At 45.4% G+C, this 23,048-nt stretch overlaps 1 protein-coding gene across 3 annotated transcripts in view; it reads right to left on the bottom strand.

The window, feature by feature from the left end:
* Positions 1-23,048, bottom strand: part of LOC142785149 (uncharacterized) — a 128,613-nt gene that overhangs the window by 34,644 nt on the left and 70,921 nt on the right. For all 3 annotated transcript variants that reach the window (XM_075883613.1, XM_075883605.1, XM_075883601.1), the window contains one exon: positions 14,804-14,955. In XM_075883613.1, coding sequence (XP_075739728.1) covers positions 14,804-14,955 — 152 coding nt within the window. The remainder of the gene's footprint in view (positions 1-14,803; positions 14,956-23,048) is intronic.

Consider the following 23,048-nt stretch of genomic DNA (forward strand, 5'->3'; position numbering starts at 1 on the left):
ACCTTTACTTCATTTCGACTTTGCTTTAGCGCCCAAACTCGGAAAGGGAACAAATGTTGCGTGAGCGTCTCAAGGCTCAGGAAAATTTGTCATATTTGAGATAGGGGTTTTTTGAAATCAAGAGAACCACAAAATACCCGCCACCATTGCCTGTCAAGCTTAACGAGATGTCGCAGTAGATGTCGTTGTGCTTGGCGTGCTGTAGAGAGGTCGGATGGTGATTTCTTCCTCCTGTATTTCCTCTCTGATTGGCGACAGATTGCACGAAGGTTTTTATATTGTTACGCGACTTGTAAACGAGGTTGAACAGAGGTTTATTTACAGGAAATTGAAGGCAAGTGCGTGCCGCAACTGCGCGTCGTTCTATTCTTTTTTCTTTTTGTGGTTGTTGTCGCTGCTGTTGGTTGAATCTAGTGAACCCATTGTAACATTACTCCCTTAGCAGACGAAACCCTCTGCGTGAGAAGTCAGCTGGGCAGTCGCTTAGTGAATGGCTTTAGCTGGGCTACATGCGTAACTTGTGCCTTGGTTGACATTCTCCTATTGGCACTGAGGCGTGCGATTCGATAATTCACTTCACTAAGACGCTTAGTTATATCAAACGGTTTAACATAGTCCGCGAGTACCTTCTGGCACAGTCCGCGTTTGCGAAGGGGAGTTTATACCCACACATTGTGGCCAGGCTCGTAAGTTACTTGGCGGTGTCTGCGATCGTACCGTGATTTAGACCGTTTTTGAGAAGCAAGAGTTCGCAATCTAGCGAGTCTTCGAGCTTCCTCCGGCCAGCTTAGAATTTCCGTGATGCAGGCATCGTGATGACTAGAGAAAGAGAAAATGGTATCCAAGGTGTACCTTGCTGGACGAGCGTGTAGTGCGTGATCAGTGGTCTCATGTTGCGCGGTGTTAAAAGCGTATGTGATGAACGGAAGCACTTCGTCCCAGTTTTGTAAGGTCAGAGCTTACGTACATGGATATGTTAACAAGTGTTCGATTCGTGCGGTCAGTAAAGGCGTTGGTCTCAGGGTAGTAAAGGGTCGGAGGTCGCAGATTACAGGCACACGGACTTAGAAGATCTTCAACCACATCAGCCATGAGCTAAAGGCCACGGTCACCAATTATCGCGTGAGGGAGACTATGACGAAGTATTATGTTATGCAGAATAAACTGTGACACATTGCCTCCAGTTGCAGAGGGTTGTGCTGCCGTCTCGCAAAACTGAGTCAGGTAGTCGGCGCACTACATTATTCAGCGATTGCCTTTAGATGAACGCGGCATCCGCCCTATAAGGCTAATGCCGACTTGTTGAAAGATGAGCTGGGAGGTGCTACTGGGATTAGACAACTGGAGGGGGCGTTGGTAGGACTTTTATGACATTTAGAACTCTGTGCAGCTGGCTACGTAGGTGTTTGTTGTCTTGCACATTTGGGGCCAGTACAATCTTTCTTTGGCGCGATAGAGCGTTAGCCTAAATCTTAAATAACCGGCAGATGAATGGTCGTGCACGACACGTAAAGCCGTCAATTGGAGGGCTTCTGGCACATCAGGAAGATAGCGCGCATCCGTGGCGGTGAAGTTCTTTCTATATAGGTGTCCATCTGTTATACAAAAAGGGCCATTCGATGAGTCTTTGGCTGCGGAGAAGAGCGGTTCTAGAGTCGAAGCATCACGCCATCACGCTGCTGTCTCGCGAAAGTTGCGGTGTCAGGGTAACTTAGTTGTACGGTTGCGCTTTCCTTGTCGAAGCTATCAGCGTGAAATTCCGTCGTAAGGAGGGGCAGCCTGGAAAGACAATCAGTGTCAGCATGTCGTTGCCCACTTTTGTATGAGACAGTGAAAATGTAGTCGTGCAGACGCAGAGCCCATCGTGCAAGGCGTCCTGATGGATCGCCGAGATTGACGAGCCAGCACAGAGAGTGATGATCGGTGACGATTGTAAACAGACGTTCGCACAGGTATGACCGAAACTGCTGAACAGCAGAAATAACCCCGAGGCATTCTTGTTCAGTTACCGTATAGTTACGCTGGGGTTTACTTAATGACCGACTTGCGTAGTCAATGAAGTGTTCTCTGTTATCCGAGTGTTGAACAAACACAGCAGCACGACCAATGTCATTCGCATCTGTGTGGCTCTTCGTCGGCACGGTAAGACTGCAGTGTCGCAGTATCGGCGATGACTTCAGCAAGAACTTCAGCTGCCGAGAGGAAGCTGAACACTCAGGCGTCCTTCCGAATGGGCATGGGGCGTTCGTGTGCACGAGGCTTGTCAGGAGACAAGCGACGTCCGCAAAGCGAGGAATGAATCTCCTGAAATAGCAGCACCGCCTCAAGAATCTCCGGAGTTCTTTCACAGGTGGGGGTGGCTGAACTGCCTCAACAGACTCAGTCTTTGCAGGATCGGGCCTGACGCCGTCTTTGTCCAAGAGATGTCCCAGCACCAAGGCTTGGCGATCTCCGAAATGAGATTTCGTGGAGTTAAGTACAAGACAAGCCTTTTGTATGCAGCTTAGTGAAATGCCGGGATGCTCGTTGTGCTCCTCAAGTGTGTGTCTGAAGATGAAAACATTATCGAGATAGCTCATACATATCTCCCATTTTAAATACCACAGAATGATGCCCCAAAATTTTTCGTAGGTGGCGGTCGCGCTGCACAAGCCGAATGGCATAACGTTAAATTCAAAAAGTCTATCGAGCGTTACGAACGCCGTGTTGTTTTTATCATAAGTGTGCCTCGAAATTTACCAGTAGGCGGATCTAAAGTCGAAGGTAGAAAAGTAGGAAGCCGAATGAAGACAATCAAATGCATCGTCTATGCATGGAAGCGGGTATACTTCTTTCTTTGTAATGTCAATAAGCTGGTGGTAATGAACACAAAATCGCCAAATGCCGTCCTTTTTAACGAGAATGACAGGTGCAGCGAACGCACTTGCAGACTCCTGAATGACTCTCTTTTGCAACATTTCTTCAACTTGGTCACTAATCACTTTGCGTTGAGTCAGTGACACTCGTCACGGCTTCTGTCGTGTAGGGTGCGCTGATCAGGTGTTTATAAGATGGCGTACTGGAGATGCTGGAATCGGGGATGCCTTATCGTTTCGCGAAAAGCCAAACACTGGCGTGGGCTGCAAATACACGACTACTAACCTGAGGCGCTCGCTTGTGCTGAGGGACTTGCTCACCATTTGTAGAAGCTTCGAATTCGAAGGGCACGAGTGGAAGGATCCGACCGCAGCGACGTGAAGTACAGCAACTAAAGCCGGTGTTTTCTCTCTGAAGAGTTCGTGCTTCATACCAGAAGGTAGAAGTATGGGCTGGGTAGCGTAGTTCATCGTAAATAATCCGGATCGCCCTTCTAATACTGACACCAAGCAATGGGGCACCAACACGAGTGTAGAGGTTCTGTGTCGGCGTCAAATGTAGTAGGAGCAGCACCAGATCAAATAACCAGGGCGCACACGCTACCCTGCGCAGGAATCACTATATCCTGGGCTACACAAAAGGCACTTTTTTGACGCGGCAAGTTTCCACGAGTCCGGTCATGAGCTCGTGGTGTACCGAAAGCTCCCCACTTCGACAGTCAACTGTAGAGCCACACTCCCGTAAAAAATCTAGGCCTAAAATAACGTCGTGCGTAGATCGAGGAATCATGGCAATTTCAGTGGTATATACTTTGCCGCACAAACATCTCTGTAAAAAAGGCGACCAGGCACAATGTGTCACCACATACACTGCAAAACGACAACACTTTCTTCCACGAAAACCCAACTTGTTGTCTCAAAAGAGTTTGAAAACTAAAACTCATCACTGAAATGGTTGCCCCAGTATCAACAAGAGCCATAGTAGGAGCATTTTCAACACACATGAACTTTGTTCTTAAGCTTGAAGGCTGGCGGAAGTACATCGGTTGGCAGCGCACAGTATCCAGCGACCTCACCTCCATCGGCCGCGCTGCCTAGTTTTCCGGTGGTGGTGACGGGAAGCGACGCCGCGGTGACGGCGACTGCAGAGCACGTGGAGCAGGTGGTGGTGTTAAGCTGTGGTCAGAGGCTGGTGACGAGTTCCGGAAGTTGCCTTGACGAAATTGACGACTGGTAGTCGGATGCGTTGGCTATGAATATTAAAAGCATTGATTGCTACAATTGTAGAAGCCTTGTGAAGGCGCTCCTTGGAATTGCTGTCGACTGTAACTAAACCCTGAAATGTGGCCTGGGACGCCGCACACAGTAGGTGGCCGAAATGCACGGTGCGGCTCGAATCCCTCATTTTCGTTAGCTGGCATGTGATATCTGCCCTGACCACTGCAATACCTGTATACAGTTGTGGTCATGTAAAAAGTCTGGAACTGCGGTGGGGCACAGGTGTTTTGTCGATGCTGCCCGTTAGCGAAGGGAGGTCGGTTTGCCAGCTCGGACCGAAGCACAGCTCGGTAGTTGGCAAACGAAGATGGCATAGCTCGTTTACGTTCGCCTTACTTTGTTGAGTTCCTGTTCCTTTTTAGTCCTGCCATGTCCTTCTTGCTTCTTTGTAACTTTTCTTCCTCCTTTTTTTCTTCTTCTTTTGTTGTTGTTGTTGTTAATATTTTTCTTCTGTCCCCTTCTCTCCTGTCTCGAGAAGCTATAAAAAGACACGGAATTGTGTAAATTGTATTTTGCCCCTTGAAAAAGACGGGGCTCCCGTCGAAACGTCGGATCAATAAACATGTTGTTATGCGAAAGCGCATGAACTTTTATAGTTATAAAAAGTTATATATATATATATATATATATATATATATATATATATATATATATATATATATATATATATATATATATATATTGCCACGGGGTGAGGGTACGCAGAGGGTAGAAATATATTTACTGATGGCTAGACACACAGTGTCCTTGAATCAAAATAACGGAGTGGCAATCACCCACGAGCTCCTGTTCAATCGTCATCCTCATCACCTTTATGGTGCCTTTGTCGATGTTAAGGATGACTTGTATCATATAGCCGCCGATGAAAGCGCCGTGTCAGCGCTTAATAAATCGTGCGATCCTGCGCAGAGAAGTACGGCTTTAGGCGGGAGACGTGTACATTATCAGTGGACGGCAGACACGATGAGGATGGAGCTTTCAAGGGGGCGATCTTATAGGTGACTTTGGTAAGTTGGCGTAAGACTTTGTAAGGCCCGTTGTAATGAGCGAGGAAATTCGAGGACAGGCCAACGTGACGGGAGCGAGTCTAGAACAAGACCAACGATCCTTGGGAGTAAGAGACAGCTCTGTGACGGCTATCGTGGCGATCCTTTTGAGAGAGAGCTGTGAGGCAGAAAGGCGATCCCGGGCAATCCGGCGGGCCGCTTGAGCCCGAGTAGATGCATCGCGAGCGTATTCGGTTGGAGTGTCAGTATGCGACGGCAGAGGAGTGTCAAAAGGCAAAGTGGGGTGACGGCCGTACAAGAGATAGAAGGGAGAAAAGCCAGCGGTGTCATGTCGTGACGAGTTGTAGGCAAACGTCACGTAAAGCAAAGTGGCATCCCAATTACGATGATCTGCGGAGACATGCATCGATAGCATTGTCGTCAGTGTGCGATTAAGGCGCTCAGTGAGTCCATTTGTTTGCGGATGATAGGCAGTGGTGAGTTTATGTTGTGTGGAACACGAGCGAAGAATGTCGTTCACGACGTTGGAGAGAAATGAACGACCACGGTCGGTCAGCAGTTGACGCGGTGCTCAATGGTGGAGAATAACTCATGAAGGAGAAAGTTCGCGACATCAGTAGCACAGCTTGTTGGTAGCGCTCGAGTGATGGTAATGCGTGCCGCGTAGTCTGTAGCCACCACTACCCACTTATTCCCACTCAGAGACGTTTGAAATGGTTCAATGCGATCGAGGCCGACGCGGTAGAACAGGTCTGTTGGAATGTCGATAAGCTGAAGTGGGCCTGGTGTGGTGCCAATGAAGGATGCTTGCGGTGCTGGCAAGACTCACAAGATGCAACGTATCGGCGCACAGAGCAGTAAAGGCCTGGCCAGAAGAATCGACGCCGTGCGCAGTGATACGTGCGGGCTGCTCCGAGATGCCCAACAATTGAGGCATCATGAAGTTGTTCGAGCACAGTGGAACGGAGCGTTGCAGGAACTACCAGAAGAACTTCTGTGCCTTTAGTGCTTGTGTTTCGCCGGTAGAGAATTCTGTCATGAAGCGTAAACAGGTGAAGGGAAGGATCCGAGGTGTCAGAAGCTAGACTGCGTATGATAGACCTCGAATTGGCATCACTGAGTTGTTCCCTATTATACGTATGTCCGTGAAATCAGAAATGGCGAAGACACAGGCATCAAAATTGTGCGCTGAAAGGTCAGGGGGATCCACGGGATGGCGAGGTATATAGTCAGCATCGTGGTGCATTTGGCCAGATCTGTAACTCACGTCAAAGCTATATTCGTGTAGCTTTAAAGCCCAACGACCCAGGCGTCCTGAAGGAGCCTTGAGGGAGGACAACCAGCGCAGGGCGTGGTGATCCGTGATGACCGAAAAGTGGCGGCTGAACAAGTTTGGTCGGAATTTTCCAACTGCCCTTACAAGAGCGAGGCACTGGCACTCAGTGATGAAAAACGTGCACTCGGATGGGGAGAGGAGGCGACTTGCGTAGGCGATTACACGATTTTGACCCTGTTGCCGCTGGGTGAGGACAGTGCCAATACCGTGTCCGCTGGCGTCGGTGCGAACTTCGGCAGGCGTTTAAGGATCGAAATGACCTAAGATGGGCGGGGAAGTGAGCAACGCAATAAGTCGGCGAAACGAGTTGGCTTGCTGGGGACCCCCAAAAAACGGCCTGTCTTTCTTCAGTAGCTGTGTCAAAGAATGGGCAATGTCGGCGAAGTTGTGGACGAAACGTCGAACATAGGAACAGAGGCCGACAAAGCTCCGTGCATCTTTCATGGAACGTGGTGTGGGGAAGTATTCGACGACGTGAATTTTGTCGTGATCAGTTTGCACGCCTTTAGCACTGACAAGATGGCCTAGCACAGTGATTGTTTGGCTGCCGAAACGGCATCTGGAGGAGTTGAGCTCTAGGCCTGCCCTTCTGAAAACTTCCAGAACATCTGACAGACGGCTAAGGTGACTTGCTAATGATGGCGAGAATACAATGATGTCATCGAGATAACAGAGGCACGTTGACCATTTGTAACCCCGTAGCAGGGAGTCCATCATTGTCTCAAATGTAGCGGGAGCATTGCATAAGCCAAAGGGTTTTACCTTAAACTGGAAAAGTCCATCCGATGTAACAAATGCAGTCTTTTGACGGTCTAATTTATCAACGGAAACCTGCCAGTATCCTGAACGCCGGTCGATATAGGAGAAGTAGGCAGACCCGTGCTGGCAGTAGAGGGCATCGTAAATCCGTGGCAGTGGGTAGACGTCCTTGCGCGTGACCTTGTTTAAGTGACGGTAGTCGACGCAGAAGCGCAGCTGTCGTCCTTCTTTTTAATAGAACGACTGGTGAGGCCCATGGACTGCAAGATGGATCAATGACGTCTTTTGTGAGCATTTTATCATGCGTCTCCCGTGTTGATCCTGTAACAACTAATGTTTGAGCTGAAGGGCTGTCGCCAAAGTCGAAGATGTCCCTGAAGAACGCCAAGATATGCCCGAGATCGGCTGCCTGTGCTGTAACGAGGTCTGGCGTGATCATCGTGTCAAAGTCGGCATCATTGGAGCTCTGTGAAGAGAATGCAGTAGCGGGCGAAGGAGCGTCTGGAATGAATGCAGAAACAGAATGTTCACTGATGGAAGATACGTTGGCTAGAGTCTTTCATCTGGAACAACTTGAGCGCACCAGCTGAAGTTCAGTATCGGTAGCGACGCCACATTATTTTTAATCGTCAATAGATTATGAGAAAGGGCAACATTTCTGTCTAATAACACGTCCATAATCTTTGCCAGCACATAATCGCTGTCGGGTACCGGAGGAAAAGACGTCATAGCTGTAAAGGTAACAGCTTGGGGTGCTAGGCGAACGTATTCGACAGAACACAAACGTGGTTGAGGTGTAGTTGTAGTCTCATAGCAATAACGTAGGTCAAGCTGAAGCAAGCCTATTTCACAGTCAATTAAGGCAGAGTGCGCGGCAAGAAAGTCCATGCCCAGGATGAGTTCATTAGAGCACTTGTCGAGCACGGCAAAAAGCACAGTTGTGGAGTGGTCAGCAACACTAACACGTGCGGAGCACATCCAAAAAACAGAAAAAGTTCCACCGTTGGCGACTTGGATGAGCGGCACTGTGGGCGGTGTTAAAACCTTTTTAAGGCGACGGCGAAGCTCCGAGTTCATCACCAAAATGTGGGACCCTGTATCTACAAGGGCAACAAGTGCATCGTATACTTGAACGTCTATGAGGTTGCGTCGTGTCGGCAAAGTCAGAGGATTTGGCTTGCGAATCGTCGATGCAGCATCACCTCTGGGAGCTGCATCGTCTAGTTTTCTTGAGCCATTGTGCAGTCGGTGAAGGACGGTGAAATTGGGGCGAGCGCGACGACGGGCGACGAGACAGCGCTGAGCGGGACTGGTGGCCGGGAGGGGATGGTGACCGACAATGCACCGTTGACGAACCGTTACCACCGGCTGGCCGAGGCGACTCATGGCGAGTTCTGAAGTGGCCATAATCTGCCTCTGCATGACGGTTGTAGCCATAGGAAGGCTGACGCCAATAACGCCTAGTATTGCAATAGCGGGCCACGTGACCAACACGATGGCAGTTAAAGCAAATGGGCTGGTCATCAGCAGTCCTCCACTCGGCGGGATTGCGAGAGTGCTCCGGGAACCTCTGGCCTTGGGCGTAGGAAACTGACGGACGACGGTCAGTCGGTCGGGAGGGGCCGGCGGTGCACACAGATTCCAGGTTAACGTTCGAAAGCTCTTGGCGAACGATGGTATGAACTAAAGGCACGATTTGGGCCTGGACTCACAAGCACGACAGAAAGTTGAAGCGGGAAAAATAGCTTCAAGTTCTCTACGAATGATCTTCGTGACGTGCTCTGCAGTCAGCGGTGCCTGTGGTACAGGCATGTCTTCGCACGACCTTGTCGCTGCGGCGTTGGGAAGTCGAGCGAACTGATGGGAAATACGTCGGCTTTTGGCGGCCTCAAAACGCTGGCACTCTCGGATAATGGCATCTACTGTGTCACAGTCTTTCAAAATTAACAAATTGAACGCGTCATCGGCGATGCCTTTTAATATGTGCGCTGCCTTTTCGGACTCCTCCATGCCGTCGTCTGCTTTGTGGCAAAGGGCGAGCACGTCCTGCATGTAAGACAGGTTAGAAGACTCCGATGACGTTTGAGCGCGAAATGCCAGCTCCTACTAGGCCGCTGACTTCCTGCCAGTCGATTTGCCGAACAGTTCACGCATCTTTTCTTTGCATGCATCCCAGCTGCCAATTTCCGCTTCGTGGTCCTCAAACCTCACTTTGTCTGTCCCCTTATGGTGAAATAGGATGTTCGCCAGCTTGAGCGTTTCGTCCCAGCGATAATTCCTGCTTGTTTGCTCGTACAGCAGCAACCATTCTTCAATGTCGATGTTGTCGGTCCCGTTTAACGTGCCAGGGTCTTTCATTTGGGGCAGAACAACTGTCGTCGTTGTGGTGGCCGCTGCGGGAGCTGGACTCTCTTGTGCCATCGTGAAAGAAACCAAGCGTCGGCCGCTGCCTAGCTGCGTCTAGTTACCCGGCACTTCCACCAAAATGTCACGGGGTGAGGGTAGGCAGAGGGTAGAACTATATTTACCGATGGTAGGAGTACACAGTGTCCTTGAGCTAAAATGGCGGAGTGGCAATCACCCACGAGCTTTTGTTCAGTCGTCATCTTCATCGCCTTTATGGTGCCTTTGTTGATGTTAATGATGACTTGTATATATATATATATATATATATATATATATATATATATATATATATATATATATATATATATATATTTATATATATGTATATATATATCAAGAAGTGGAAGATGGGCAAAACGAAAACTTTTTATTTTTCCTACGTTTCAGCCGGGGACCGGCCTTCATCAGGGAAAACACATTACAAAAATGCTTTTCTTAAGTAGGCATAGTATATCAAGGGCTCCTGACACGTGAACTATCACTATCATGCACTATCTACTCTGACTTGGTGAGTAATGAACAGCAGAGAATGTCAAAGCAATGTCAAAGAAAGAGTATGAGAATGCATGAACGGTGTTTACATCAAGAATATCACATGAATATCACTTTGAAAAGTACAGTAATATCTACAAACAAAACTATCGAACCCATACAGCAAATCACACGCAGAAAAAAGACAAAAAAGTATAGGAAAAAACGTTCAAATGGAACAAGATGCGTAACTAAGAATTTCACGGGGCACAAACAGAATCGATGAAACAAAGTAAAGAAATTCATTGCACCGAAAAGGTGTAGTAAAAATCTGCGTGTACAGTGATTATGAACATACTTTGATGAAACTAGAACTTAGTTCTGCGCCAAAAAAAAACGTCAGTTTGCCTGGATCTTCATTTACACCGGATAAGATTGCGTTGAACTTGTGTATTAGAAATGACTCGCGCAGTTCCCTATCATAATGTTAAGGGAAACCTGATTCCAGTGAAGTAGCTCTTAGTTTATTGAATGAGTGACCAGGAATGTTAACGTGCTTAGACAAAGGTAGATTGGGTAGGCTTGTGGCATGTGACTTATGGTTAATTAAGCGTAGTCTAAAAGGTGTTTCAGTATGTCCGATGTATTCTAGTTTGCACACAGGGCATCTAAGCATGTACACAATGTTGCTTGTGTCGCAGTCAAAATCCCCTTTAATTTGTAGATGAAAGCTTGATGCTGTACTTTTAACCAAAGTGGTCGTCGTCATATGATTACAAACTTCGCAACGGGGTTTGTTGCATAGATGACAACCAGAAAAAGTGGTGGCGGTAATCTTTTATGAGGTTAGTAGGTCGCATAAGTTCTTCGATTTGCGATATATCACACGTGGGGGATCAGGAAAGATTTTTTAAGGTGATCATTCCGTATTAGTATGTTGTGATGCTTCGGAAGAATGCTGTTGATGCGTGGTGCTGATGCGGCATGTGTTAAAACCAGGCTCGTGTTGACGGTGCGGCCTGCTTCTTCCGAATAAAAAGTTCCTTACGGTCAATGTCCTCAGCCCGTTTAATAGCATCGTTAATAACTTGTGGTGGATATTTTTGTTTCTGTAGGGCCTCCCGAAGTTTGCTGCAGTTGTCTGTAAAATCTGAATTGTTCGAACATATTTTCTTGATATGCAGTGCTTGGCCATATGAGATTGCCGTTTTGCAGTGCTTCGGATGTGAACTATTGAAATGTAGGTATGACTGCCTATCCGTAGGTATTCTAAAGAGTTTAGTCGTCACTTTGTTAGCACGTATAGTAACCGTGACGCTAAGAAATGTTATTGCTGCGCTTGAGTATGATTCCGAAAAAGAGATGGTGGTATGAGCCTTGTTGACGTCTGCAATGAACGACAGAAGTTCTGTCTTTCCGTGCTGCCAGATCAGAAAGACGTCGTCAATAAAACGCTTATAATAAAACGGTTTGAGACTGCATGCGTCTAAGAATTTATCTTCGAGTTGGCTCATGAAGATGCTTCGCATAGCTTGGTCCAGTTTTCTTACCCATAGAAGTGCCACTAACCTGAACATAATGCACACCGTCAAATTCAAAATTGTTCAATGTCAGTATCAGTTCCAGTCTCTGCGCTAGTGTGTTGCGTTCTACTGTTTTGTTTGAAACTTTTTAAGCCTCCAATATTGCTTGAATGCCATCAATATGAGGGATGTTCGTATAGAGTGAGGCTACGTCTAGTGTCACAAGCAATGAACCAAGTGGCACGTCAAGGTCAATGATGTCGAGCAAGAAATGGTTTGTATCTCTTTCAGGTATGAATTGAAAGTGGGTGGGATATCCTTAATGTGATTATCAGCGAATCTAGACACTGGTTCAGTGACGGTGCCAATAGCGGAAACAATAGGGCGGCCGGGATTATTTACTTTGTGTATTTTTGCAGGATATAAAATCCCCCGGGAGGGGGCTAAGGGGGATTAAGAAGCGTATAGCTCTCTCCTTGATTTTGTCTTCTTTGACAAGGTGTTTTATGCTATTGGAAACCATTTCCTTGAACTGCTCTGTCGGATCGTCGTCAAGGCGCTTGTAGAAATGGGCATCATTCAGCTGTCTTTGAATCTCAGTAGTATAATCAGACATATTCATTATTACTACAGTGCCACCTTTATCAGCTGGTTTGATAATTATGTTTTCGCGATCGTGCAGCTTATGGAGGGCTTTTTTCTCAGAAATGGATAGATTATGTGTAAAGGACGTGGGTTTCTTACAGGCTTCCAGAATGTCGCCTCGTACTGCTGAGATGTTGAGATCAAGAAACTTGTCACGTTGTGTTGGAGGCGTCCAGTGCTCGCGGGATGGCATGTGCGAAGAAGATGGCCATTCATGAAAGAATTCTCTTAGGCGTAGGTTTTGTGCAAAATTATTTAAATCCTTTGCCAGCTGGAAATCGTTAAAGCCACCAGTGGCAGGACAGAAGTTTAAACCCCGAGCAAGTACCGCTAATTCCGGTTCGGAAAGAATAACCTCAGAAATATTGACAATGTTAGTGGACGTATCTTCTTATGTGTTATCAGAATCCGCTATTTCTTTTACAGCCATCTCAGGAAGTAGTTTGTCGTGGAGCAACTTAGCCTTTTTTTAGTGGATTTCAGCGTATTTACTTTGTTCGTATTCGTTGAGGGCCCTGATCTCTGAAGTACACATCGGATGCGAGGCGCGTAGTTGTCGCTCAGTGTTAACTAATGCTTTGGAGGATTCTTTGTAATGGTCGATCACGACACGTGTTAGGTCTAAAGAAGCATTTGTTAAGATCACATTCCATTTCTTGTTGTTATAGCCCGACATTTTGGAAGTTGCTGGTTTCAACGAAAGTCGAAGCCCCTTAGGTACCGTCGAAGCAGTTACAAAGGTACCAAGTGTGGACGCGTGGAGAGCATGGCGGATTCGTTTTTCAATAACCTTCCAGATTTTACAAAGACTTGAATAGTTTGATAGATTGACTGCCGATTGGAATGCTCGTCAATTATTAGAGACCTTGCTGAGTTTAGCACTTCTAAGTTTGTATGGGTGTGAAGCAGGAAAAGTAACGGACCTTTTTTGTGGTGGCTGCGTCTGCAAACTTGAAGCGTTGTTTGGAGAACACTGGCGCTCTGTCGTTTGACACCCGCGAAGAGAGTCACCGGTGCACTGGTCTTGTGCGGGAGACGGTCGGGTGGAGTGCGCTTGCTTTGAGGAACTGTTCAATTGTCCAATGAAGGAGGGACCCTTTGTGTATTGCTTCTGTTCGCATGGTATGCGGTTGAGCGAAGCTTGCTTCGGAGATGCACTGCGTTGTTGACTGCCCGAGGATTGACTTCGTTGTTGGTCCAGGGATGACGGCCGTCGATCAGGAGACTTCTGTTTTCGGGAACAGCTGGTTGCGTGATCAAGCCATGAGGCAGATACGACGTTGCGCATGTAACGAAGGCAGAGTTGTCGGATATGGCTCGCCATCAGTGCGACGCCCTCGTAGCTGGAATGTAGGCCATCAGCAGCGAGAACACGCGCAGATGGTAACCACTCGAAACCGTGGTCCAGAAAAAATACAAGACGAGAGTGGCGGCAAAAATCTCTCAGGCGGTGGTTAAATTCACATGCCCCTCGGTTGCAGTGTTGTACAGTCGCTGTGTTGCGGTTGCCACGGCGACGATTGGTGCATCGGGGAAGGACGAAGCTTGCATGTATCCGGTGTATTTCAGGGCGTTGCGAAGCAATGAAGTTCAGCAGGTCTCTGTATTTGTCAAACGCCACATGACCGTTGTTGCGGGTGAGGTCAGCAAAAAGGGGCCCTTAATATACCATGCCTACTTAAGAAAAGCGCATTTTTGTAACGTGTTTTCTCTGCTGAAGGCCGGTCCCCGGCTGAAACGTAGAAAAAATAAAAAGTTTTCGTTTTGCCCGTCCTCCACTTCTTGGTATTTTTCCACTGGATCCAAGGACACCTTCTTTTTCATATATATATATATATATATATATATATATATATATATATATATATATATATATATATATAGTTTTGTCTTGTAGATGTAGTAGCGCACAGGCGCGGTGCGTGCTGGGCTACCGCGATGTAGAAGAAAAAGACAAGGGCTCAATAAGAACGTCCTGCCTGTAAAAAGGGTGCTGTCTCTTGTCTGTCTTCATTAGAATATATTTATATTGGCGCAGAATAGGAAATAACTTGCCTCAGATGATTCAAGTCTTTCACAAAAATTGGCTCACTGGATTACGAACAAGGGCAATTACGAATGCTAAAGTATAAAAAAGGTAGGTAGAATTGAACGTGTAACAAGTTGCCGTCAGGGATCATTTAAACCAATTCCAAAACAGCTAATTATTCAGTTATAAGATAAACCCCATGCTCACTGACATTCAGTTATACACTGATGGAGCCGCGCTTCCGGGTATGAGTAAACATGGCTGAATAATCTTTTGGGTATTTCAAGTGAGTTAGAGTGACAAGAACGTTCATAGTCTGAGTTGACCTGAACCCAAAGAGCATAACCCAGTCTTGAGTGATCTCCATGTTTGTTCTAAGTTATATTATTTAAAGTTGCTGATCTAAGAAATTTAAATTACAATATCAAGAGAGAAAAGTATACTTATATAATAACTAAACATTGTATGAGTTATTCAATCTTAAAGATACTGACAACCACGTTCTGTAATCATAACAATTGATTGTTCTCTCTGCTCCTTTAGGAGTGTCCGCCAGCCTTGTCGACGTAAGGCAAAGACATGTATCATGGACATATGATTCGGTCGACATCATCAGCAATTCGAGGTTATTTGGACTTTGTATCAGCTGTAAAAGAACAAAGGGCAACATTAGTTTTTTATGTACCTTACGAACAGCGAATAAAGCAATTTTTTTTATAAACGAAAGACCCAGGTGTCAGTCTGACTAAAAATCTTCAGTCATAAGCAATTGAAGAAAAAAAACGTGTATTTGAATACATCCTGAAAAAATCCGATGCTTTTTTCCAACCCGCTAAATTGTGCCAAGCAATGCTGGTGATTCGCATGGCATATCAACTTTTTATTTTTTCTTGTTTCGTTTTTTTTGTAGAATTCCAAAATGCACCCTCCAGTAGTTTTGTTTCCTACAATAAAGAACTATGAATTTTTCACTTTACTTGGTAATGACCACAACGGGGTTGATGTTCTAATGTCAAGGCCACATTAAAATGTAGTGATGGCAAGGTACAAGTCACCTAAGATAACTATTATTGTGATATTGTAAACACGGCTGATCACTGAAAATCTTCTGATCAAGACATCATTAGTTATTGGAAAATGCCGGCGAACAATAAGCATGTCATAAGTGCCTTTTGGAGTGCCTTATGTCGGTACACTCGTCACTGACGGGTGTTTTGTGCACAACGTGGCAGCCAATAAACTCTGTATATAATAACGAGCTTTGCTGCTGAAATTCATTAGGGACTTGAAAATATACTTCCACCTGACGTTGACAGATTTACAATTAGTAAAGACATGCTATGTCCCTGGACAGCTTCATATGTAGGTCTGTTGTTTCTCAAACAACTTTCAATAATTTACGTTTTCACAAATGCTGACTGTGAGTGCCAAGAGTTTAGGTTTTTTACCATGTGTTTCTCTCCTTCTTACTGTACGCTAATAAGGGTAATCACTAATGTCAACAGTATCGTTGGGGACATTTCCTTGTATAATGAAGAATTGTCAACTGAATTAATTGAGGTCGCAGATGTCGCTGACTCCAACAGCTCTGATTTTGTGTGCGTGAGTGGTACTTTTCATGTTGTGCCCATTTGTGTGTGTGCACGCGCGTATTGCTTTCGTTTATATTACAGGTTTACACGTCGTAGTTTCTTGCACAAGAGAGTGCTATTACATGTTGCTCTACATAAATACGTGACGTCACAGCAAACCTTCTCGGGTTATGCTGCCACAGTGTCAGAGTTTGCGTACCGTTGAACACTGGCATCTGTGTACTCGGGTCTTAAAAAGGTAATTGTGGCTCAGATGTAAGTGCTCATGTAAACGTTATGCTGTAAGAGAAGCTGTAATTGAAGGTACCTTAACTTATTAGTCCTAAGTATTCACATCTGCATGGGAGAGTACCGTACGCAGAGAAGTGCGTGCGTATATACACTTGAAGATACATCACAGAAAATTGCAGCGGTTGGCATAATTTAAAAGCTGCTGAGTCAGACAGGACGCCTGCAAACCTCGTAGGCAAGTTTATTGGTGTGACTAAGAGACGTATAAACCTATTTTTATGTGCCTATAGATTCCTTTGGTTTAGTTTTTTATTTTATACAAGCCGCCTTCGCTGAAGCTATTATAAATTATGCTATTTCTTCTGTATCCAACAATACTTTAGTTATCTGTCCCCTCCTTTTGTGTTTTAAAAATGTGAGTGACATAATGGCGACAAAAATGACCAAAGCTATCATATGCCATATTTGCCAACTGGTTATTTTTTCGAAGACTTTCACTTAAGAACCCTGATATCTGTGAGATCGGATCAAAGTAAGTCGTCAGCAGGGATATTGCTTAGGTAGTTATCACAAAAACATATTATAATATAGCCACGGCCAGATATGATGCAGACAATAAAGAAAAAAAACGGCATTCGGTGATGTTACTTCACTATGTATTATCTGATAGAATGCCGTATTCTAGCGACAAACTCGGTGCCATTTTCTTCCCAAGCACGCAACGGAAGGGTCGCTAACACACAATTCCTTTTAATTTTTTATCTAGAAGGCTTCCTACGTCCCTTGATGTCTGATTACGATCTATCTTATTCTTCATTAGTTGTGCTGTATATGTTCGTCGTGTGGCTCCTGTGAACAGCTAAAACACGTCATTTTAGAATGCTCTAAATTAGTAGTACAGCGCGCACTGTTCAAAAAAATATAGACTGTTGGACTTAGATAAATGACCCTTGACAATTGCTTGTTTCCGAGAGCATGTGCTTCTAGGCATAACCAGACTCACAGAGCTTTTTAACTTTCTTTAGCAGCGATGCCATAGTGGTTAGAATATCAGCCTCGTTCGCAAGAGGTCCGTGGTTCGAATGCCGGTGCCGCGCAGTTCGCAATTGCATTACAAAAGTCCGCGTGGTGATGGAACTGCAATAAGAGGCCTGGGATATGGCCTAACTGGTGACCACCGCCGGTAACGCGCTTCCTCGCCAGAGAAGGATCGGCCACCCTAGTGCAGTATCTGGCCACTACATCCCACATGCATACGTCAATGAAGTCACGGCGCTCAGTCCGCAGTGGTTGCGAAACAACTTACCAAGGCGGTGGTCAGATCTGCAACGCAGTAGAGGGTGCTAAGAAATTCTGTATCTGGACAGGCCGCCATTGGAACCTGAACTTGGTAACGTTTAACGCTAGAACCCTATTTAGTGAGGCAAGTCTAGCTGTACTATTCAAGGAGCTAGAGGGCAATAAATGGGATGTATTAGGGCTCAGTGAAGTTAGGAGGACAGATGAGGCCTTGCCAGTGCTACAGAACGGGCACGTCCTTTGCTACAGGGGCATGGCTGACAGAAGAGAACTGGGAGTGGGGTTCCTTACCTACAGAAACATAGCTGGCAATACAGAGGAATACGATAGCATCAAGAAAAGGGTAGCAGGTATCGTAATATAAACTCAATAAGACGTACAATACGAACATGGTACGCGCTTATGCACCTACGTCCTGCTCTGATGGTGCGCCAGTTGAAAGCTTCAATGAAAATGTGGAATCGGCAATTAGTAAGGTAGAAACACAGTATACTATAGTGATGGAAGACTTCACTGCAAAAGTAGGGAAGAAACCGACTGAAAACCAGGCAGTAGTAGATTATGGCATCGGTACTAGAAATTCCAGAGAGGATCTAGTAGGAGAATTCACAGAATGCAATGATTTACGAATTTTGAATACCTTCTACCGAAAACGAGGGAAACTTAATTGGACATGGAGGAGCCCAAATGGCGAAAATAAAAACAAAATAGTCTTTATACTGAGTACACACCCAGGCATCATGTAGGATGTAGAAGCGCTTAGCAAGGTACGATGCAGTGCCCATAGAATATCACGGTACCGAATTCGCCTACACGTGAAGAAGAAACGACTGAAACTGATACGCAAGAAGCCAATCAATGAGCTAGCACTGAGAGGGAAAGTACAGGAGTTCAGAGTCTCGCTTTAGAACAGGTACTTGGCTCTTATCGAGGAAAACAGCCTTAGCGTTGACGCAAAGAATGATAATCTGACGAGTATCATTACGGAATGTGCAGTGGAAGTTGGAGGCACTGTAGTTCGGCAGGACACTGGCAAGCTGTCCCATAAAACAAAGAATCTCATTAAGAAGCGTCAAAGCATGAAAGCCTCAAGTACAACAGGCAAAATGGAGTTGGTAGAGCTTTAGAAGTTAATTATTAAGCGTAAGGTATTATATGTAAGAAGGTATAACATGTAGATCATTGAACACACTCTGAAGAGTGATGGAAGCGTCAAAGCAGTGAAGAGAAAACTTGGGATAGGCAAAAACTAGATGTATGCACTAAGGGACAAGGAAGGCAAAGTTACTACCAATATACATAGGATTGTAAAATTAGCGGAGTTTTAGACAGATCTGTACAGTAACCAGCACAACCACGACCTTAATATGAGAACTAGCAGCAACCCAGATGACACCACCAAAATAATTGAAGAAGTCAGAAAAGACTTGGCGAGCATGCAAAGAGGCAAAGCTGCTGGAGAGTATCAGGTAACATCTGATCTGCTGAAAGGTAGAGGACAGAGTGTGTTAGAAAAACTAGCGACCCTGTTTACGAGGTGTCTCCTGACGTGAAGAGTACCAGAATCTTGGAAGAATGCTAACATCCCAATACATAAGAAAAGTGATGACAAGTACTTGCAGAATTACAGGCCAGTCAGTTTGCTCTCCGTAGTATACGAGTTATCTACAAAGGTAACAGCGAACAGAATTAGGACAGCATTAGAATTCAATCTACCAAAGGAACAAGTAGGATTTAGAAATCAGGTAATCCAGTAATAGAAAAATGCTCAGAGTATAGCCAACCACTATACATAGCCTTTAGAGATTACGAAAAGGCGTTTGATTTAGTAGAAATATCAGCAGTCCTGCAGCAACTGCGAAATCAGGGCGTCGACAAACCATATATAAACATCATGAAAGAAATCTACACGGGATCAACTGCTACCATAGTGTTCATAAATAAAGCAACAGAATACTTATCAAGAAAGTTGTAAGGCAGTGGGATACAATCTCACTAATGCTATTTACCGCGTGCTTACAGGAGGTTTTCAGAGTCCTAGAATGGGAACACTTCGGCAGAAGAGGTAATGAACAGTACCTCAGTAACCCGCGCTTTGCCGATGACATTGCATTGCTGAGTAACTCAGTGGACGAATTGCAACTCACTATTACGGAGTTAGATAAGCAAAACAGAAAAGTCGGTCTTAAAATTAATCTGCAGAAAACGGAAGTAACATGCCACAATCATGGAATAGAACAGCGCTTTGAGATAGGTATTAGTGCACTTGAAGTTGTAAAAGACTGCTTAGTTAGGCTAGGTAATAACCGCGAAGGCTAACCACGAGACTGAAGTAACTAAAAGAATAAGAGTTGGATGGAGCGAATTTGGCAAGCACTCTCAAATTATGACAGGTAGACTGCCACTATCCCTCAAAAGGAAGGTATAAAACAGCTGCATCTTGCCCGTACTTAGCTGCGGAGCCGCAAGCCGGAGACTGACAAAAATGGTTCAGTATTAAATTGAGGACGACACAGCGAGCAATGGACAGGAAATTTTAAGTGTTACCTTAAGAGACAAGAAAAGAGCAGAGTGGATTAGGGAACAAACCGGGGTTAAAGATATCATAGTTAAAGTCAAGTAGGAGAAATGAACATGGGCCGGGCATGTAGCACTTAGACAGGATAACTGCTGGTCATTAATGGTAACTGACTGGATTTCTAGAGAAGGTGAGTGGGTTAGGGGGCGACAGAAGGTTAGGTGGGCAGATGAGATTAGGAAGTTCGCGAGTATAAATTGGCTGCAGCAAGTGCAGGAGCGAGTTGACTGTGGAAGAAGAGAGGTTTTTGTCCTGCCATGGACGTAGTCAGGCTGATGACGATGATGATGATGTTGATGATGTCTTTTCTTGTGACATTTTTTTGCGTGTCTGCTTTATTTCTTATTTTGCAAATCACCTCCTTTCTTTTATTCTTTCTTCTCTTATATCCTCTATACCTCCCCTTTCCGAAGGAACAGGCAGCCGTTGTGCCCCTATGGGTGGAAGTTTTCGGCCTCTTCCCTCCCTAATTCCTTTTTCTTCGTGTTTTCGTGTACCTTAACCAAATAATATTATAATAATCGGCGGCCTACTTGTCGTCTGTCCTGGGACTATTGTAACGTGGTATTATAAGATTGGTTATCTTCTATACTTATAGACATTGCATTGGTTTAATATTTTAAACTATTGAGACTTAGCGCTGTGTACGTTCCCTTTCCTTAGTCCTGTGTCATTTTCGCGCTGTCTTCTAAGTTTGATTATGGTGGCTGAATTTATTGGTAGTGCTACTTAACATGCTGAGCATCTCACTGTAATGCAAAGCTGAGTGTAAGGCCAGCTGTCAGACTCTACGTACGATTATTCAGCATTGGAAGGTCTGCTAAATACGTACCAATGATCATAACTGAAAGGTCATAACTTTTATTGTACACCTACTTCATTTACATATCCTCGAAAACGGCACTTCTGTTTAGTTCTACAATCCACTCATATAGACAAAAAAATTTTAAGGTGGTTCTAAGTCAGCTTCGCGAACTGGCCCTCTGAGCCTCTCGGCTGGCAGCCGGCTGCTCCTGCGTTTGAATAGGGACAGAGCTGACCAGTATCAAAGATACCTTTATCTTAGGTGCTATCTTGGGTACCCTTTGGGTAACGTGTATCTCTACCGCAATACGACTAGCAAAACGAGTTTATGTATTCGGAGCAACCTCCCATGGTGAAGCAAAAAATATTGAGCTGAACTCACCTTCCCAAGGTGATACTCCTCTCACTAAACCCCCAAATAAAGCGACATTCTTTCATTTTTCCGCTAGAGTTTTCTGGAGAGGGCAAGCATTGAGATGGCAACATTGATATTTGTGAAGCATAGCCACGTGGTGATGCTTGCGTTGTTTAACAAGAAAGCGTGCCACCGTGCGCGCAACCTACCCTTCACTTTCTCGTTATTTTTTTATATAGGTGGTATTGCTGGGACGCCCTATTGCAAAAACAGCGTGACGCCAGTACGTTTTTTTGCACTTGTACACGCTGGAGACGCTGGTACACGCTTGTATACACTGGCCCTTCACTGGGCGCACTGGGAAAAAGCTGTGTCGCACTGGTAGAGGCGCTGGCGCAACCGCTGTGATGCTGGTGCGTACTGCGAAGCACTTGAAGTGCTGAAATTTTCACTGGCAAGCACTGGTGAATACTGGAGCACGCACTTTCTACCAGCGCAGCTGCAGCGTGCATGTTTCGGTATCTTTGAATATAAAACGCTTGATTCGACGGCTGGGAGAGATGCTACCCTAACAGATACCAAGCATACGTAATTTTTTTTAATAGATACTGAGCATACGTAAGCAGTCTTACCCAGTGCGCAGCCCAGCGAGCAATAAACTTGTCATGCCAGCCACGTTGGTATATATGTTACCGGCGCTTCTTGCTTCCTGTACACACAACTTTAAAGTGTGAAAGTAACTGTAAAGTATATTTTAGACATCCATAAACCTAAATCAATGATTTTGGCTTGTGTCGATGTTCGCAGAAGGAGCGCTGACGATCGATCATCGCGCTTTCAGCTACGCAGGCTGTCACCGAAAGCTGCCGGCCGCACTTAGCCGGTAAATCTCCGACGGATATGTGACAACACGCAATTTTCAGTTGGTAATTTAGTACTCCTTCGTGAACTGATTATCTGGCGTACGTTTTTAGCGGATTACTTGGTATTTCTATGGGTGTTTTTAATTGTCGGTATTGATATAACTGTATATATCTGTGCACTGGCACGCCCGCTGTTAACTACCAGAGTAGGCCAGAAAGACGATGTCGCTCTCCATCACCACTCCGTAAATGCATATCTGGCATTGATTGACCTTCCGCTTACTTCAAGTACAGCTCAGGTAACAGAAATATTGCGAAACCCAAATGCAGAAACTTCAAGCATCGCAACTCAGCAGCTTCGAAAGCAGCCTTACTCATACCCCGTCCCAGCAAGGCCTATCGTGCCGCACGTGTCGGTGTACCTGCTGGCCGCGCTTTTTACTTCAAGTAGTCACAATTTTAAAGTGTAAGAATGACTGTAAACTACAGTTTAGACATCCCTGAGCCTAAATCGACCATTTCTCCGCGTGTGCGGTGCCCGCACAAGGAGCCGCGACGATCTATGTGTCGTGCTTTCAGCAATATAGGCTGTCACCGAAAGCTTCCTTCTGAGCGCAGGAGCCAGTACTTCCCTGACTCGTACGTAAGAACACGCAATTTCGAGTTCGCGATTTGATAAGCCTTAGTGAACTAACATACTATCATACTTTTTCAGCGGATTGCATTAGTCAATTCTTCGTCGGTTTCTTAGTTGCAGGTATCGGTATAACTGCAATTATGTAATCTGGCACGCCAGATGTGTACTGCTACACCGTCGCTTGCGCCAAAGGAAAATACTCAATATTCACTCGTGTGCGTGGATATCTACCAAACAAGACATAAAAATCATCTGCACTTGTTTACTAGTAGCAAGTGCTAGAAACGACTATCAAAAGAAAAAGAATATCGGCAGCAACAGCTGACAATCTGTGGCTGCTCCTCAAGTCAATTTGAGATTTCTCAGAGTTAAGATGTAGA

The sequence above is a fragment of the Rhipicephalus microplus genome, chromosome 2 (genome assembly GCF_043290135.1).
Source record: "Rhipicephalus microplus isolate Deutch F79 chromosome 2, USDA_Rmic, whole genome shotgun sequence".
Classification (NCBI taxonomy): domain Eukaryota; kingdom Metazoa; phylum Arthropoda; class Arachnida; order Ixodida; family Ixodidae; genus Rhipicephalus; species Rhipicephalus microplus.